The 20,465-nt window shown below is 37.3% G+C and overlaps 1 protein-coding gene and 1 long non-coding RNA gene across 4 annotated transcripts in view; one reads left to right on the top strand and one right to left on the bottom strand.

The window, feature by feature from the left end:
* Positions 1–18,221, top strand: part of dclk1b (doublecortin-like kinase 1b) — a 63,165-nt gene extending 44,944 nt beyond the window's left edge. For 2 of the 3 annotated variants that reach the window (XM_083547904.1, XM_083547906.1), the window contains 10 exons: positions 1,547–1,634; positions 4,461–4,630; positions 5,256–5,375; positions 5,677–5,823; positions 7,735–7,868; positions 7,992–8,069; positions 8,801–8,897; positions 11,144–11,224; positions 11,320–11,433; positions 17,023–18,221. In XM_083547904.1, coding sequence (XP_083404030.1) covers positions 1,547–1,634; positions 4,461–4,630; positions 5,256–5,375; positions 5,677–5,823; positions 7,735–7,868; positions 7,992–8,069; positions 8,801–8,897; positions 11,144–11,224; positions 11,320–11,433; positions 17,023–17,235 — 1,242 coding nt within the window. In that variant the 3' untranslated portion in view covers positions 17,236–18,221. Of the gene's footprint in view, positions 1–1,546; positions 1,635–4,460; positions 4,631–5,255; positions 5,376–5,676; positions 5,824–7,734; positions 7,869–7,991; positions 8,070–8,800; positions 8,898–11,143; positions 11,225–11,319; positions 11,434–14,921; positions 14,996–17,022 lie in introns of all 3 variants that reach the window. The other variant, XM_083547905.1, reaches the window with a different exon arrangement.
* LOC310729765 lies at positions 13,772–18,365 on the bottom strand. The gene is made up of 2 exons (XR_014534666.1): positions 16,236–18,365; positions 13,772–16,134 (listed from the first exon to the last, which is right to left on the bottom strand). It is a non-coding gene; the product is annotated as an uncharacterized lncRNA (long non-coding RNA).
* Between the last annotated feature and the right edge of the window lie 2,100 nt (positions 18,366–20,465).

Raw genomic sequence — 20,465 nt, 5'->3', positions numbered from 1 at the left:
GATCATATGATTTCCCAAAATGTAAACTATATATAATATTTAATAAAAAAAAAAAGTAAAAAAGTAAAAATTACAAAAGGACACTTTCGGTAAGCCAAGTTATTTTATACAATTGAATTTTTTCTTACCTGCAAAACAAATTACAATTACAGAACGTTATTGATCACTTCCCATTCTTGCTTTGGATACCGTGCAAATCCGATGGTCATATTTTCTTTTCTTTTTACTAACGGCAATTATGTTTCTAAATTGTTTACATAGTTGGAAAAATATAAATATGCACACTACACGTATTAAATAGCTGTTCAAAATAAAAATTACTGCGTCATCATAAGCAGCATTAGAAAGTGTCCATATGCTGGCATGACTCGAGTGCTGAACCTCATCATACCTGCTTCCCCAGTTGTTATTCTTAGCACGTTTAGGACTGGCGGTTTCTATGGAAACTGCTGTTTTTATTCCTACAACGTACCATCAGGTTGGAGTACTTTATGTTTCAGGTGTTCTGTTTTTACTGTTGCCTCCGTGAGAACTTTTGTCAGACTGCGTGTGGACACACTAAACATTACAAATGATTTTTGTGTATAATTTGTATATAAATCAGGAAACTGAAATCTGTCAAATGAATGAGTGAATAGTGGAAAAATTTGAAATCAATGTTGGTGGCCATGCATTCTGGTAATGTTTAATTGTTATTCGTTGTCAGCTTTACAGAAATTTAATCTAAATATTTAATTGATAAATGTATTCTAATAATTGTTAAGCCATTGTTATTAGTAATGACAAGAAAAACTCCCAAGACCATATGAGGAAGAAATCATGAAAGGAAATGCACTCAACATAAAAACCATCCTCTTTCCCAAAACCAGAAATGTATTCATTATAGTTATATAATTGTTGACATTATCACATCCTGTATTTGCTGATAGACATGAGGTACAAAACTGTTTGTGGTAATTGTAATACTAAACCATTGTTTATATACAGCAAACTGTATTCATTGCAGTCCAAAGCCATCTTGATAGTATTTCGGTGTTAACCATCTACAGTAATCTCACGTATTTTTGAATGGTTCGTGTGGAACTATCTGCGGCAGCACCCAGTGGTTTCCAACTGAGGAGAACTCAATTAAGAATTAGGGCTTTATAAAGGATCAGGCAGAATCTATTATGGAAAAAAAAGAAAGAGTCAGAATTCATAGAAGAAGGTTAAGAAAGAGATAGACAGAGGAAGGGAGAGAGGGAGGGAGAGAGAGAGAGAGAGAGAGAGAGAGAGAGAGAGAGAGAGAGACGCTAAATATTAGACAGTTCTTCCATGTGATGTCCATTCCCAGCTTATTTAATCATGCTGAATAGTCCACGTGCTGTGAATGAGCAACAAATTTGGGTTATCAAGAAAGATTTTTAGTCGGGTCCCAGAACAAGTAAAGACATTCATAGAAATCTACATCTGCATACAGCTGGATAGTTTTTGCCAAAAATGCATTAATGTCTAACCATTCAGCAGTTTTTTTCACCTCTCTATTACATTTCTTACTGTGTTGCAGAGCTCCCAGCACAGTGGCTCATCTCTCTCTCTGGCCTCCACGAAGGTGTGCAGTTCAATGGATGAAGGTGACGGTCCTGTTAGTGAAGGTAAATAAAGAAAAACAGTGTTTTCTGACTGACTCCTGTAACTTCCAAATCTCCAAATTTTATCATGAGAATTAATAGTTTAAATGTTTTTTAGTCTGACAATACTAAATAAGCAGAATATATGAAAGCTTTTAATACCTATGAAGTTTAAAAAAAATAGATATTATATATAAAAAATTTTAATGAAACGAAATATTTTTTTTCCGTTTATTGGCACGGTCGCGTCAATTATTATATCATGTCACGGCCACGTCACATCAGTAAGAAGAGCTGAATCCAAATTGATATTATTTACTTAAATTAAATTATTACTTAAGTAAATTTAAAGACAAATCTATATAATCAGTGGTGGGTGATCAGGGCCTTCTCTGCTGGCCAAAACACTATAAGAAGCACTGACCTACATTTTTACATCTAAAAATCAAATAAAATTTATTTGTCACATATATATTCATACCGGGTACGACATGCAGTGAAATGCATGTTTTAAATTTAAAATTTTAATATTTGTTTCATGAAATTCTAATAATTTATTCCTATCAGTTTATTCTCTTCATGTCGTAGCGTTTCTCTTGGCTGCACTGCTTCCAGTACGTGTATGTGGATGTTAGATTTTTTTGTCCAATCAGATTTCAGCCTCGATGTGCTGCCATGTCAATCTAATCTCTGCCCAGGGCCTTAGTTTATATTGAGGGTCTGTTTCTTTACCCAATCAGATTTCAAATTCGCCTCACAGGGCAGCTAGCTGGTACCAAATGCATGCTCCTCCACTTTTATATATATATATATATTTATATATATATATATATATATATATATATATATATATATATATATATATACATATATATACATATATATATAAAATATTCGACTGCTGCCCAATCCTCACAGCACCATCCCTTACGGTCCCTCCTGCAGGTGGTGAGCCCACGGGAAGGCGGCCCCATGTCACTCCGACGTCACGGACCTTGATATTTCCCTCGTAAGGGACCCCCAGAGCATAGAGGGTTAAGGGCCTTGCTCAAGGGCCCAAGAGTGGCAGCTTGGCGATACCGGGGCTTGAACCCCAGACCTTCCAATCGGCAACCCAGTGCCTTAACCGCTGGAGCCACCACTCCCCCTTACCCTTATATATATATACCCTTACGAGAAAAATAAAACCAAGGACCGTGACGTCGGAGTGACGTGGGGCCGCCTTCCCGTGGGCTCACCACCTGCAGGAGGGACCATAAGGGACCGGTGCTGAGAGGATTGGGCAGCAGTCGAAGGCGGGGGCCTTGACAGCCCGATCCCTGGACACGGAGAAGTGTCTGGGGAATCTGTTTAGACTGCTGCCCCCGTGACCCGAATTACGGATAAGCGGGGGAAGATGAGATGATGAAATGATGAAATATATATATATATATATATATATATATATATATATATATATATACACACACACACAAACACACACACACACACGCACAAAACTGTACACAAAATTCACAGTTCGGTATGTACCACCGTTTATAAGTTCGGTATAGTTAGGAGTAAAAAATGCAAAACATAAAATTGCTTGTCGCTTCTTATTAACACAGTTTTTCACCATTATTGACATTTGTGATCAACAACATTTAAACAGTTTACATTTTTAAAACAATTTGAATAAAAATGGCTGCTTGGTTAAAAAATATATTAAATAACATATATAAAATTATTTCCTGGTTAGCGGCGAACACTAGTGCTATAAATTCTTTTGCGTTTTCATGCATGCGCAAAACAAGTCTTATTTCTTCACTGTGCTAACTCGATTTTTTTTTTATACACCTGGAATTGTTGTGTATGTTTTCAAGTTTAATAATAATAATATACAGAGTGCTTAAGTTTGAGGGAGAGACGAAAACAAACTTGCGGTCCGCCACTTAATACCTTCCTGAGGGAACTCTGATTCTAACTGTGTTCCACAAGTAAAAAGGATTAAATACACCGAAAACCTTGTACCAAAGAACTTCAGTATGAATACGTGTACTGTCATAACAGAGGTCATAATATTATGCCTGATCGGTGTACTTACGTACACAGTATGCGTGAGTGTACTTCGAAAAGTTTATAGGTAACAACAGAGCAAAACAACCTCAGATTATAAGAAAAATAGACAAAAATTCAACACTGTATATGATATTTTAAGAGTTAAAATGCATAAGTAAGAAAGGATTCGGTACTTTATTGATCCTACAGGGAAATTGTTGGGTTGCAGATGCTCACAGTAAAATTTAAAGTAAAAATTTATGTAAAACGTAAAAATAAGAAATTTAAATAAGAATTATACATATTTAATAATATATTAAGTATAGATGCTCTGCAATGAATTTTGAATCATATTGCAATATACTGTACACGATGTGTAGCAGCAGTGAAACAAATAGCAAAAAAAGTTAACTACAATGATAGTAATACAATTTATTTCACATGTAACAATTGTTATTATTGCACTGGAATTATTGTACATAAATTGCAGAAGATATTGAAATTATTCAGGTGTGGCATGAAAATCTATAACTATGACTTCTATATCTATATTGTGAAGCATTGCTTAATAGTCAGAGGGTGGCGTTATCTATATAGTTTGATGGCCATAGACAGAAATGATCTCTGGTGCTTTGTGGTGCATCGTGGTTAAGTATACAGTTGAGTGTGAAAATTAGGACACCCTTAATACAAAATGACAAATGTATCGCTTCAGTTTGTCCTAATGATATGAAAACGTTTGCGATCCAGATTACACTATTGCTTTTACACAAGCATGACAATGATTGACAGCTCTAATATTATGTGTTGTAGCCGAGATGATGGAAGAAGGCCCTCAGGTTCCTGCCTCTATAACGGAGAGGTACAAGGTGGGACGAATGATTGGAGATGGAAACTTCGCGGTGGTGAGAGAATGTGTGGAGAGATCCACAGGCCGAGCGTACGCCCTCAAAATCATCAACAAGGGCAAATGTAGAGGCAAGGTGAGATATGCAGACTGGAATGACTGACTGAACAGGAACATTCTGAAAATCCTATCAGCAAAATTAATTCGTTTTATAAAAGTGCATTACGGTTGAGGATGAACATATTGAGAGCTTTTATATAAGAGATCTAACGCAGGCAAGATGGACTTCACCATACTTTTTAGTCATGATAGAGTTTGATTCAATTCACAATAATGATTAATAATACTTCATTTTATTCTTTTTTTTTTTAGATCCCTAACAATGCAAAACAGTTTGTTTGCATAAAACTAAATATAAATACATCCTTTCCAAAATTAGCTTCTGTCCCATCATTTTTATATTTTTAAGACCATTTTGACTTCTGCGAATGATTCTTTTTCTCCAGCAAACACATGTATTTTATCGCCCGCACCTGCATTCACGCATTAAATCTTGTGCCGCACTCATTTGCGTCGTGTCCCGCATGCAGGTCTCCAACTCGGACAATATTTTAAACCCAATAAAATAATCCAGTTTAGATGCCTAATTAATTAATAAATAACAGTGTTCACACATTTCCACAATGCAGGTCACATTTTTTTTGACATGATGCATGATTACGCCACATTAGGCAGTCTAAAGATAAATGCATGTTGTACAGGAACATATGATCCAGAACGAGGTGTCCATATTGAGAAGGGTGAAACACCCCAACATCGTCCTGCTGATTGAGGAGATGGACACTTACAGTGAACTTTACCTGGTCATGGAGCTGGTCAAGGTAAAAAAAAAAATTCTGCAGTCTCCAGGCACTATTTATAAAAATATAACAGCAATGTCATTAATTGTTCTTGGCAGGAAATGGTTAGTTGATGGTTTGATTGGGAGGTCTGAAGAACAAAGCAGTGGTTCTAGTTTGCATATTGATGAATATTTATTGCATGCTTGAAGTTGTTGAAGGTAAATATTTGTAGGCCATTTAAACACAATATAATATACAATATGTGTGTGTGTGTGTGTGTGTGTGTGTGTGTGTGTGTGTGTGTGTGTGTGTGTGTGTGTGTGTGTGTGTATACCTGCAGGGTGGTGACCTCTTCGATGCAATCACATCCACAAATAAGTACACAGAGCGTGACGCCAGTGGGATGCTATACAACCTGGCCAGCGCCATCAAGTACCTGCACAGCCTGAACGTAGTGCACAGAGACATCAAACCCGAGAACCTGCTGGTACACACATACAATACAATACAGTAAAGTCAAATAATTTTAATTCCATGGAATTCTGATTAACGCAGTTTTTCAGACAGGGCGTATTTGCTACAATCCTAATGTAGGTAAAAAAGTAAGGGGATATCTCATGGCACATGCATCTCCTCTCTCCGGTTGTTTTTCTCATGTGTTCTCACATTCTGCACGTATTTCCAGATACCCTGTGATTAGTTTAAGTACATGTACAAGCCTAGGCTCATTTGTTCAATGTTTGCCACCGTTTCCAAGTCTTTTATTCGATGTTTCGATTTCCCTGTTGCTTTGTTTTCTTGTATATGTTCGTGTTTTGTCCTAGTTCACATCGCGACCGCTTCCTGCTTTTCTGAATCTAATCTGACAAAAAACTTCCTCACAGCTCGGATTTGTCTGCAATACAATAAAAATAAAAAGCCTCGTTATGATCTACTTGCATGCTGCCATACCTACATGACAAGACACCAAAATATTATCCAAAATATTTTCTGAAAAAAATAAAATGTTGCTAAAATGACGGGTAACCTGTCCGTCACCTGCATCCGGTCAAACGTATATTTTTGGTGCTGTAACAGTATAAATAATTAAATAGTAGAAGGTTTTGGTTTGTTACCATCATGTAGTACTGTAAATGGTTGATTATTGATAATTGATATTATACAGAAGTGTAAAGAGTACCTGAAAATCATACACGAGTAAAAGTATAGATATCTTATAGCAAAAGAGAATCTGATTAACAGTACTTGAGTTTTTGACTCATATTGAACGTAGGCTCAAAGATGCACTCGTCCTCAACACCAAGACACGTTGGTGAAAAGCCAAAAACACTTGATTTGCGAGGTTTTATTTCCTAAAATACAAATCAAATTATACACCTAAACACTGCATTAACCACCACAACAGCTTCAACATGCCAGAAAAAAAAGATCAAATACGTCAGTAAAAAAAAAAAGAGAGACAAAGTAGTAAAGCGATCTTTCAAAAAGGAATCTTTTGGAAAAATACAACTGTGGTGGCGCTAGCCCCCCTTTAAAGGATGCCACTGTAGATAAAGTTTGGCATGCAAAAGCTAGCAGTCATTAACAAAATGTCGTCTTCTTCTTCTTCTTCCTCCAGCTTCTCCAATTAGGGGTCGCCATCGCGGATCATCCTTCTCCATACCCCCCTGTCTTCTACATCTGTCTCTTTCACCCCAACCACCTGCATGTTTTCCCTCACCACATCCATAATCCAGTCATTGACAAAATGTAGTGAGGTAAAAACAATATATATTGAATGATAAACTCGAAACTAGAAAGTAGCCAAAAAGTTACTCAAGTATAGTAATGAAGTACATTTACTCAAATTCTTTACACCCCAGTTAGTCAAAGCATGTGAATTCAGATTTGGGTGTTTTGGGTGAGCAAAACATCATGTTAATCAGATTTCTTTTATATCCCAACTATAGCTACTATTGTTACTATTGTTGCAGACGTGATGTTGGTGCTATAGATGCTACAGCTGTTACCATTGCTATGTTGTTGTTGTTGTTACCGGTACCATTCTGGTTAGTGTTGTTTTTAGTATTTAAAGCGCTTCATGATATTTATGCATTGAGAAACTCTGAGATACACAGAGAGACAATGAACGCGAGAGATTGTATCATCAGGGATTTTGTTAAATCGAACTTTCTGAGTTAGCTCATCCATTCACCCACTCAACTGATAGTGTGCTTGTGTGTGTGTGTGTGTGTGTGTGTGTGTGTGTGCATGCATTGGTCTACAGCTATAATCATATATCTGTTTTTGTGGACATTTGTCTTGGGCCTTCATAGTTTAGATGTTTGTTTATTTCAAAGAAAAAAAAAAAAAGGTCAACGAAAACACTGATCTTGGCATTTGTGTGTGTACCCCTCAGGTGTATGAGCACCAGGATGGCAGTAAGTCTCTGAAGCTGGGGGATTTTGGCTTGGCCACAGTGGTAGATGGACCCCTGTACACAGTGTGTGGCACTCCAACCTACGTAGCTCCAGAAATCATTGCAGAGACAGGGTGAGTCACCGCCGCACCTCGCCCTGCCCTTCATCATCAGCCTTACATAACACAGTAGCACAGTGTTACATTAACATCAGTACTGTGCATTAACCTAACAGAGTGATGTTTGCTCTCTGACAGTTATGGCCTGAAGGTGGACATCTGGGCTGCTGGTGTTATTACTTACATCCTGCTCTGTGGCTTTCCTCCTTTCCGTGGGTATGTAAAGCACAATCTCAGTGGTAAAGAAATCCATTAAGGTGGACGGTGTTATTAAACTATAGACATGTTTAACAGTCTTCAAGGTCAATTCCTAATTCCCGATCACTGAAAATGTACATGTGTATTTACAGAACAGGAATAAAAATGTAATGTAAAATGGGAAGGGCTATGAAGGGGAAACATGATTTCATTGCAGTTTTGTCTCCCCCTAGCGGCGAATTGCACAATGGCTACTCACGCTCATGACTACTGTAATTTCTCGTAGGAAGAGTAACGATTAGTGCGCGCGCACACACACACACACACAAACACACACACACGCGCACATACACCAAAATGACATAGCAAGTTTAAATATATTGCATATTGACATTTATTTTGTATTTTTTAAGATTATAGCAAACAGTATATGGTCTATTTTTAGCTCTTTTGCTACTTTGCTTGTAGAAAAAAACAAGTATATATACTATTTTTGTAGTATGTACTATTTTTATAAGCTTGCAATCAAAGACTCATTTCCAAGTAAAACAGCTGAACATATACTATATGGACAAAAGGTTGTGGACACACGGGAACAATGTGTGCATACAATTATTTTTGACAGTTTATTTTTGGTCTTCATTTGCTGACGTAACTTCTAATAAGTGTGTGTGTGTGTGTGTGTGTGTGTGTGTGTGTGTGTGTGTGTGTGTGTGTGTGTGTGTGTGTGTGTGTGTGTGTGTGTGTAGGACCACTGAAGATCAGGAAGCTCTGTTTGATCAGATTCTCACAGGACAGTTAGAGTTTCCTCTGCCATACTGGGACAATGTGTCAGAGTCTGCAAAGGTACAGAAAGATCAAGTGTGTACGTGTGTCCATCCATCCATCCATCCATCCATCCATCCATCCATCCATCCATCCATCCATTCATCTGTCTATACATTCATCTCTGTGTCTATCTATCCATATGGCTCTTTTTGTCTACCCATCCATAAAAAAAAAAATTCCCCAAGTGTGTACTTGTGTGCAATTATCCATTTCTTCATCCATCCATCCATCCATCCATCCATCCATCCATCCATCCATCCATCCATCTGTCTATACATCAGTATATACATCAGTTTATATGTTTATCGATCATCATCATCATCATCATCATCAGTCTATCCATCTGTCCATAAAAAATCCCCAAGTGTGTATGTGTGTCCATCCATCCATCCATCCATCCATCCATCCATCCATCTGTCTATACATCAGTTTATACATCAGTTTATATGTTTATCCATCATCATCATCATCATCATCATCATCATCATCATCATCATCAGTCTATCCATCTGTCCATAAAAAATCCCCAAGTGTGTACGTGCGTCCACCCATCCATCCATCCATCCATCCATCCATCCATCCATCCATCCATCCATCCATCTGTCTATACATCAGTTTATACATCAGTTTATATGTTTATCGATCATCATCATCATCATCATCAGTCTATCCATCTGTCCATAAAAAATCCCCAAGTGTGTGTGTCCATCCATCCATCCATCCATCCATCCATCCATCCATCCATCTGTCTATACATCAGTATATACATCAGTTTATATGTTTATCGATCATCATCATCATCATCATCATCAGTCTATCCATCTGTCCATAAAAAATCCCCAAGTGTGTATGTGTGTCCATCCATTCATCCATCCATCCATCCATCCATCCATCCATCCATCCATCTGTCTATACATCAGTTTATACATCAGTTTATATGTTTATCCATCATCATCATCATCATCATCATCATCAGTCTATCCATCTGTCCATAAAAAATACCCAAGTGTGTACGTGTGTCCATCCATCCATCCATCCATCCATCCATCCATCCATCCATCCATCTGTCTATACATCAGTTTATACATCAGTTTATATGTTTATCGATCATCATCATCATCATCATCAGTCTATCCATCTGTCCATAAAAAATCCCCAAGTGTGTGTGTCCATCCATCCATCCATCCATCCATCCATCCATCCATCCATCTGTCTATACATCAGTTTATACATCAGTTTATATGTTTATCGATCATCATCATCATCATCATCAGTCTATCCATCTGTCCATAAAAAATCCCCAAGTGTGTGTGTCCATCCATCCATCCATCCATCCATCCATCCATCCATCTGTCTATACATCAGTATATACATCAGTTTATATGTTTATCGATCATCATCATCATCATCATCATCAGTCTATCCATCTGTCCATAAAAAATCCCCAAGTGTGTATGTGTGTCCATCCATCCATCCATCCATCCATCCATCCATCCATCCATCCATCCATCTGTCTATACATCAGTTTATACATCAGTTTATATGTTTATCCATCATCATCATCATCATCATCATCAGTCTATCCATCTGTCCATAAAAAATACCCAAGTGTGTACGTGCGTCCATCCATCCATCCATCCATCCATCCATCCATCCATCCATCTGTCTATACATCAGTTTATACATCAGTTTATATGTTTATCCATCATCATCATCATCATCATCATCATCATTATCATCAGTCTATCCATCTGTCCATAAAAAATCCCCAAGTGTGTGTGTCCATCCATCCATCCATCCATCCATCCATCCATCCATCCATCCATCCATCCATCCATCTGTCTATACATCAGTTTATACATCAGTTTATATGTTTATCCATCATCATCATCATCATCATCAGTCTATCCATCTGTCCATAAAAAATACCCGTGTGTACGTGTGTCCATCCATCCATCCATCCATCCATCCATCCATCCATCCATCCATCCATCCATCCATCTGTCTATACATCAGTTTATACATCAGTTTATATGTTTATCCATCATCATCATCATCATCATCAGTCTATCCATCTGTCCATAAAAAATACACGTGTGTACGTGTGTCCATCCATCCATCCATCCATCCATCCATCCATCCATCCATCCATCCATCCATCCAAAACCTAATCACTGAGTAAACCTTCGGCATGTTGAAGCAGAAATGTACTATTGCACTCTTCCCTCTCTCTATAAATGACTCCACACTCCGTCACTTTGCAGGAGCTCATCACATGTATGCTGCAGGTGGAGGTCGAGCAGAGATACACGGCTCTGCAGGTTTTAGACCATCCGTGGGTCAACGTAAGCCATAACTTATTCTCACAATTTTTTTTCTTAACATTGTTTTTGTGTTGCATTTGTTCAATTCTAAAGTGAGCTGCTGTTTGTTATTCCAGGACGACGGTTTGTCTGAAAACAAGCATCAGTTATTAGTAGCTGGAAAAATAAAGAAGCACTTTATCACGGGGTCCAAGTCCAGCAGCACGTCACCGGGGGTCTCCGTTATAACAGTAAGCGACATTTTTACTTCCAAATGTGGAATCCATCTCATGCTGGTGCTCTTTCCTTTTTAGATATTAACCTACTGAAAGCTTTAACACCAATGCAAACAGATGCAATCATGCATAATGAGATGCTATGTTACAGTGGGGGAAATAGTTATTTGATCCCCTGCTGATTTTGTTGGTTTTCCCCCTTACAAAGAAATTAACAGTCTAAAAGAGGGACAGATATCAAAAGGTTTTAAACTAATTTGTATTTTATCAAGTGAAAGGTATTTGATCCCGTACCAAATTAGCAAGAATTCTGACTTTCGCAGACTCAAAATGTTTAACTTGTTATTTGTGTAAAAAGACACCAGTCACAGAATCAACCTCTTCCATTCAAACCTCTCCGCCACCATGGGCGAGACCACAGAGCTGTCAAAGGACATCTGGGACAGGATTGTAGAGCTGCACAAGGCTAGAATGGGCTACAAGACCATCAGATTGTTGCCTTGGCCTTATGTTTTTGGTCATTGTCATGCTGAAAAATCCAATCACGACCCATCTTCAGTGTTCTGGCTGAGGCCAGGAGGTTCTCATCCAAGATTCTACAGTGCATGGCTCCATTCATGTAGTGACGTCTTCCTGTACCCTTAGCAGAGAAACAGCCCGTAAGCAGAATGTTTACTCCTCCATGTTTGACAGTGTTCTTGGGGTTCATTTCCTGCAGACACGGTGAGTCGAGTTGATGCCAAAGAGCTCAATTTGGTCTTATCTGACCACATTATATTCTTCCAAGCCTTCTCTGAATCATTCAGGTATTCATTGGCAAATTTTAGACGGGTATGTTCATGTGCATTCTTGAGAAGAGGGACCTCGGTGTGTTACCGATGGTTTTCTTGGTGACTGTGGTTCCAGCTCCCTTGAGATCATGAATAAGCTCCTCCTGTGTTGTCTATGCTGATCCATTACCTTTCTCAGGATCATCCTTAAACTTCCTGAGGTGAGTTATCGCGCCAACAGTGGTCTGTTTCTCAACAAGCTTCTTGCTGATGATCTCGTCCAGCCTCGTCTACAGTCTTGTCCCTGAGAGGTTTGAATGGAAGAGTTTGATTCTGTGACTGGTGTCTTTTATACACATAATGAGATGATATTCAGAGTTTTTTCTTAAAGGAACAGGACTAATTGGGGTGTGTGTGAGTCAGAATTCTTGCTGGTTGTTATGGGTTTGAATACTTATTTCACTCCATTAAATACAAAATAAATAAAAATGTCCATATAATAATAACTTTTTTATTCTGGATTTTTTTTCACAAAATATTCCCTCCTTTTAAAACCTCCCATAAAAAATTCTAGACTGGTAATTTCTTTGTAATCAAATATTGATTTCCCCCACTGTAATGTTACACATGGTATCGGTGATATTAATGGTCATGATCACATCCGCTGATCAGCTTGCCTTCACTGTACCCGATATATGTTTCTCAATCGAGTGCACTTTGGTCTTCCTGGATTTCCTGCACACTAGAATTTTAGGAAATCTTGCGCTTCAGTGTCCCTGCTTTTAGTTGGATTTGTGTGGCACAAACACAATGTTGATTTCTGATCTAACTATTTCCCATGTCAAAGAAAAATCATTAAAGTACTTTCAGGCCACTCATTTAATACACTACTGTAATTAACCGAGGCATTTAATTCACTTTTGTGATTTTTTTTTTGTTTCCAACTCAAAGTATTGGCACCCTTCAGGATGAAAATAAGAGCACCCCTATCATATGCCACAACAAGAAGCGGAAACATTAACATTAAATATCAGTGAACCATGTGCTAATTATTATGAAATTAAAAAGGAAATATAATATCATACATATATACATATATCGATGTCATGAAGGCTGCCAATAATTCTGTGAGGCCACCTTAAACGCTGATAGGATCAGAAATTGCGTGAAAGTGTGGCTCTTGACTTCATCATGTGCTCTTTGATCCACCGCTTCATCCTACTGCTTCGTCCTTTCTTTCATTCACTCGCACAGTCACTGCTGCAGACCTCATTTCCTGTTTGCTGCTGATTCTCCTTGCTGTGCTTCTGCTCTCACCGGTGTCGACTGTCAGCACTGTTGTCAGGGAAAATCTGCTAGACTGCTTTCCTTTTAACCTTTTTGTTCTCATTTTATACTCATGTGTTTATTTATTATTTATAAATACATGGCTCTATACTGTAGCATGCATACTATAGTATGTATGAAGTATTGGCACAGTAACATGTAAATACATATGTTCAAACCCATGTACATATAAAGCAGTGCACAGTTTTATATTTATTGTGCTTTCACTAGAAATTTATTAAAAAAAAAAATTTCTTTTCCCATGAGGTAATTTTGCAAATAATTATACTTTGTTTACATATTGGTTCCATGGTGTACAGAATTGATTTTGGCTAATAAATAAAGAATAATTCACGACTAGACATATCATATTGTGAATGTAATTATTTTTGTATTTTCTGATGTCATAAAGTGTTTATTTTGTAGACCACAGCAATGTGTCTTTAGAACATTTATTTATTTAAAAAAAAGCTTTTATCCATTTATGTTTATTAAAATCAGGATCCGCAAGAAATAATTTAAATAACACAACATTTAATAATTTTATCCTAGAAAAAGAATGCAGTTAGTTATTTACACAATATGGACAAAAAGTATTGGGACACTTGTGTGGTTCTTCCACTAAACTGTTACCACTGAAATGGAGGAAACTGATGTCTAGAAATGCGGTAGCATTATATTTTCCATTCACGTTTCTCAACTAGAAGCTCATAAACTGTTCCAGGAGGACAATACCCCTGTGCACAAAGCTAGATATGGGTTACATGGGTTGGCATGGAGGATCTTCAGTGGCCTGCTATAGAGCTTTACCCATATTGAACATCTTTAGAATGAACTGTAATGTTGACTGCACCCCAGGCCTCCTCACTTCATTTACACCAGTACCAGAATTTAGCAACACCCTTGTGACTGAATGAATATAAGTGTCTAGTGGAACATCTTCTCAAGTGGACCTTATTATAAGAGTGAATGGAAACTAAATGTGGAATGGGATGAAAAACACTTTCAGACGTCTTTATTCTTTTGTCCATGTAGTGTATGTTTTTGTAGATCTGTATGGAAGTTGTGTAATAATGTTAATGTAGTAGAATAAGGAAATTAATATCTAAATTGCAGCTAGAACTTTAATTTTTTTATCAGAAAAATTAAAAATCAACACCTCCTGATTTGGGAATTGAGCAGTGCTGTGGTCCATAAAGTCCATAATAAGTATGTAAGCATTGAGTCATCCTAAAGTTGTGGGAAACTGTTTGCTTCAATACATCATTTTTATATTCTCTTTTATTTTGATGATTTACTGAAATATGTTAAGCTAAGCAGTAGCTCGGTAGCTCAGATTCACAACCCGGAACAGGGTGTACAAGTGCTAAAAAGTGACGAGTGTTGCAACCATTTCTCTCTGCTCAGCCGGACGACGGGTTTTCCATCAAGCGCTCAGGGTCTTTGGACTACTCCTCCCACCCGGGGATGTACTGGATAAGGTACGCCAACCTGCAGTGCCAATCTCCAGTGTGTCCATGGCAACGTGCTGGCAGTCTCCATCACACGCTTTCCTGTCTCATCGCTTTTCTGCTTTTCGTTTTGCTCACTGCATCAGTTTAGTTGCTGCTGAACGTCTTTTTACTGCATCGGCTATGATTGAAAGCTCGGAGTTTGATTTGCTGTAAGCTGATGGAATGTAATTCAAGTGTTTTGTGTTACATTTGATTAGATTCTAGCTGGCTTGTCCAACACTCCTTGTGCTTCTACCTGTCAGAGTGTGAGGTCATGTGGTGCAACAGAAGAACTAGGGTCAGGCTGATATTCTTGCTTTCAAATCCAAGGAATCCATTTGGAAGCCAAAAGCAACACTAACCAATGACCTAAGGGTGAGCTTGGTGTTTAAGGTATTGGGCTTTAAATTCAAAATGTCGTAAGTACAAATACCAGCCACACCAAGCTGCTACTCTTGGGCCCCAGTGCAAGGCCCTTAACCCTATAGCTACTCAGTTGTACTAATAAGAAATGTAAATCACTCTGGATAAGGTACCATACTCTACCAAGTATTTAGGCAGTTGCATCACATTTCTCTCCTAATTGGATAGTCTTGAGTTTAATTCCCAGCACGATCAAGCTGTCACTGTTGGGCTCTTAACCCTCAACTGTTTAGACCATTGTAGAATAATGGTGTCTTCCAAATGCTGTTGAAAAAGTAAGCATGCAAATTGAGCTTCCTACATTTCTTTGGTCAGAGTGGTAGCTTTGCAGTTAAGGCATTGGACTTTGGATCAGATGTTTGTGAGTTCAAGTCCTAGCCACAACAAACTGCCACTCCTGGGTCTCTAAACAAGGCCCCTAACCCAATAGGGGGTCAGTTGTACGAATGAGATAATTGTTGCTCTGGATCTGGGTGTCTGCCAATTACCATAAATGTAAATTATCTAGTATGCTGAACATCTTGAAACTTGCCAGCTCTCAGACTCTCTGGTTAGTTGTGATTTTGGCAAATGACCAAATTGGAGATGAAATAAAAGAATAAAAAGCTCATTAAGTAACAGGAAACAATGTCTCCTAAGTATATGCAGGCTGACAAGGCACTATATGGCTAAAAACTATGTGGACACCTGACCATCACGAAAATCTTTGCAGTAAATTTCAGCTTTAAAGACTTTCTTTCTAATGCTGTAACTTCCCTGCAATTTCACTTTGTTGCTTAGAGGTCCAAACCTGATCTAGAATCACAATGCACCTGTGCACACCAAGTTGAACACATGGTGTGTTAAGACCTCTATGGAAGATCTTGAGTATCCTGAAACAGAGTTCTGACCTCAACCCTGTTGAATTCTTTTGAACAGGATGAACAGGATCACCGACTGCACCCCAAACCTCTTCATTTGACATCACTTCATGATATTACTTTTGCCCTTGTATCCGGATGAACATAAATCCTCATAGCCACATTTTAAAATCTAGAGGAAAGACTCCCCAGAAGACTGGAGCTTTTTACAACCGTGTTAATGCACACGGCATTGGAATGTTCACACATGGTTGGCGGATGGTGGAGATCGTGTCCACATATTTTTCGGCCGTGTAGTATACATCTATTTCACAATGCAAAGTGAAATTAAGTGTAACAATGAATTCTCACTCATTTCGAAATGGACGTCACAAGTAGCTTAACTTGTATCTTCGATATTTATGTTTTTCATAGATCTGATTGTGGCCACAGAATAAAAAATAAATAAAAATACTGCTGCAAACAAACTTCACAGATTGAGATTGTGTTCTTATATAATGGTAAATCTTGCGAATCTTCTATGTAGCGTGTAAATAGAGTCTTAAATCAATCAAGTTTGAGTCAAATTTGAGTTTTTATTAAAATTATTTTTGTTTGTTGTAGTAAATATGAATGAATGAACTGGTGACGGTTAAGCACCGATACTACTACACCGACAGGAAGTGACTGTGATGACAAATATTTCAACCCTATGATCCTGAGAGCTTCATTCTTTGCTTTTTCCCCCTCCAGACCACCGCTCTTGATAAGGAGAGGCAGGTTTTCAGACGAAGACGCCACCAGGATGTGAAGTACACCACCACCACCGCCCGCGCACCACAAAGTAGCTTCCCGTTGAAGCCTCTAGCCGGCCCCAGCCCGTCCCCTGCAGAGTTCACCTCGGAGTCTGAGGACTTCTCGCCCAGCTCTGCCGAGACCGTGCGCTCCCCAACCTCACCGTTCTAACAGTGTTTCCTCGCCACATATATACACACACAAATCCGAGCGTCACTCTAATGAGAACTTGGATCAAGAAAGAAAATGTGGTTTGCTGTTTAAGCCTCTCATTTGCATGATTTGATCTGGCAACTTTCCTGCATTTAGGAATCCTGTATTCATAATGCATTTAAGAAAGAAAAACGATTTATAATGATCTTTTTTCTGTTTGTAGCATACATTATACCTAAATCCTACAATGCTCAAAGGCAGCATTACGTCAAACAGCGAAGGTTACACACACCAGACCTGTTCTAACCTTTTATTCGTTTACATCCGTGGCATTTAGCAGACGCTGTTATCCACAGTGACTTTCATTCATCTCATTTATATGACTGATGCAAGTCTTGCTTAAGGCCACAATAGTGGTGGGATTTAAACCTTGCAATCTTCTGATCCCAAAGTCAAACATCTTAACTACCACATCCCATGTATAGATACGTTTCATAGATGTCAAGTTAAGACAAGAACATGCAGCTTGACAAATTACATAGAAACCCACTTTAAACATCATATTAATAATCTTTGATGCTGTGAATCAAATTTCGGAAATCATTTCTGATCGATCAGAATCGAGAATTTTCGCCACTCTCTGATCCAACACGTATAAATACTGTGAATCGTGAACAGGTTATAAAGCCTTATAACATGTACATGTGATCAAAATTGACTTTACAACGTTCTTATGAATACATCCTGTATTGCATATTACTAAATGGAAAGTAAGTAACCTTACATTATAATTTTTTGGCTTATTCATGAGCAGGAAGTATATAAAAAGGTATGATGCATGAAACATGAGCATTATTAACACAGGATGCAAATAAATTAAAGAAAAAAAAATCCTTTGTAAAGGAGAGAATTGATACAAGAGACCAGGATCAGATGACTCTGTAGAAGATTTGAGTATTTTAAAGAAAGCACACTGTTTTTTTCAGCCTACATTAGAAAGAAAATATATGTATACATTAAATATCTGTATTTAAAGATTTCCTGTTTGACAGAAAAGGCACTACGCTGATGGAGAGCTATACGCATGGTGCTAGAATAAGCACATTTTCAAAAGCAGCACAAAGTCAAAAAAAAAAAAAGAAAATAAATCTGTGCCCCAGATACACTACATGGACAAAAGTTTGTGGACCCCTGACCATAAGTTCTATGTGCTTTTTAAACATCTCATTCCACATTTAGTCCCAATTTCCTATAATAACATTCACTTTTATGGAAGGATGTTTCACTAGATTTTAGAGTGTGCTTGAGTTAGCGTTCACATTCACCCAGATCATATTCAATAGAGTTGAATTCGGAGCTCTATAGCAGGAGATCTTCTACTTCAACCTTCAACAATATCTTCATGGAGGTCACTTTGTGCACAGAAGTATCTTCATGCTGGAACAGGCTTGAGTCTTCTAGTGCATGAATGGAAAATCTGAAATTGTTGGTGCACATCCATTACAATTCTGTGCCTTCATCTTTGTGCTAACATTTTGGGGAAGAACCACATATCTCTGGAAAAAGTGTCTTAATACTTTTGTCCATGTAGTGTAGTCCTCGTCTCAGTTTCTTGTTGGAAAATATGTTTATGTGCCCCCTAGTGGCTGTGTTTAAAAAAGGTAGGATTTTCACTCTAATACTGAAACCACATAGACCTTAAAAATCAGAAATCTTCCATAAACATTTTTAAATAATTTCTCTTCATATATCAGTCAATCCAAAAACAAACCCATGTTAAATTGTTTTATGACAGGTTTTGCAAAGGGCACAGGTCAACACTGAGCTCTTAATCTTTTTACCAAAATGTAATACCAAACCTACCAGATTACATTATATAATCACACCACACATAAAAGAAATGCTTTAGAAATACTTTCACATAGACTAATTTAATTTGTTTTTTTATTGAAGGGTGCTATTGGAAATAGACTGAAACATGTTTACAAAACAGTTGATACTCAATCATCTCAAATGATACGTATGTAGAACAAGCTAGAAATTAGAATTACACTGAAAAGCAAGCAGCCATTGACTCACGTCTCATCGTATATATATCTGACCTTCACTGCAGTCAAAACAGCCATTATAAATGGAATATAGCACTATATGTAACAGTACAGACAAGAAAAAAATTGCATGCACAGATATTTTAATATTTATCAATATCTAAAAGAAATCCATAAATGATATAAAAAAGAATGAGCGATCGAATACAATACTACAAATAATAGACCTAAAAAGCTATATCAGAGGATCTAAAGTGAGGTTAGAGGCATCTCCCATTCAAAAAAATTCTAACCAATTTTCTGAATAGATATTGTTATAGTGTGCTTATGTTTGAATGCAATTCTTCATGTCGGTGTTTATAACGTTCGTGTTATTTACTGAATTCTTTGTTCATTGTGAACTCAATTGTCAAAAATGTGAAAAAGAAAAGGAAAAAAAACAACAACAACAAAAAAAAAACACTCTTTATCCATTTATTCTTGCGAATAATGTTGTGGAATTTTAAGAAATCAAAGTATTTACTGCAACTTACTTATATTATTCAAGCAATTTGATTAATGTGCCTATTTATTTATTTATTTATTTATTTATTTATTTATTTATTTATTTATTTATTTATTTATTTTTCCCTTTGTCAAAGAGGCTGTTCTGGAAAATGACGGAAATGTAAATCACCACCTTTTAAACAATTATGAAATTGAGTTCAGCATTAGAATATGATAGTATTTATGTTCCCTGTTTTTTTTTTTTTCTTCTTCTTATGTTCCATATTAATTTATATTTCATATCAGTGTAAACAAATTACGTTGGCTAAAATAAGAAATAAAAAAATTTGGAGGTAAGATTTTTTAAGAAATTTGGTAAGTTTGATTGCCTTAGATGTAAAAAGACACAACAAATGTAACATTTTTGAATGTGCTTAAAAAAAAAAAATCAAGCTGCATAATAGTTCCATAATGTGTATTGAAGAATGGCTTTTCATTTTTAGATTGTTTGCCATTTCATTTTTGTCTGGAGACCAGAAATGCATGCTCAGTACAAAGATGTTTCACAATTTTATGCGCTCCAAAAATTTAAGATTTTGCTGAATTCTGATCTGCAAATTTGTATCAAGTGAAGCCGTGACTGAGGACTGAGGAGACTCATATAGTTGTGTGTTGCAGCATCCTGGTTTACGCAGCACAACTTTATAAGAATAT

This window comes from Silurus aristotelis, assembly GCF_946808225.1.
Source record: "Silurus aristotelis genome assembly, chromosome: 8".
NCBI classification, from domain to species: domain Eukaryota; kingdom Metazoa; phylum Chordata; class Actinopteri; order Siluriformes; family Siluridae; genus Silurus; species Silurus aristotelis.
This window is presented reverse-complemented; position numbering and strand designations above follow the sequence as displayed.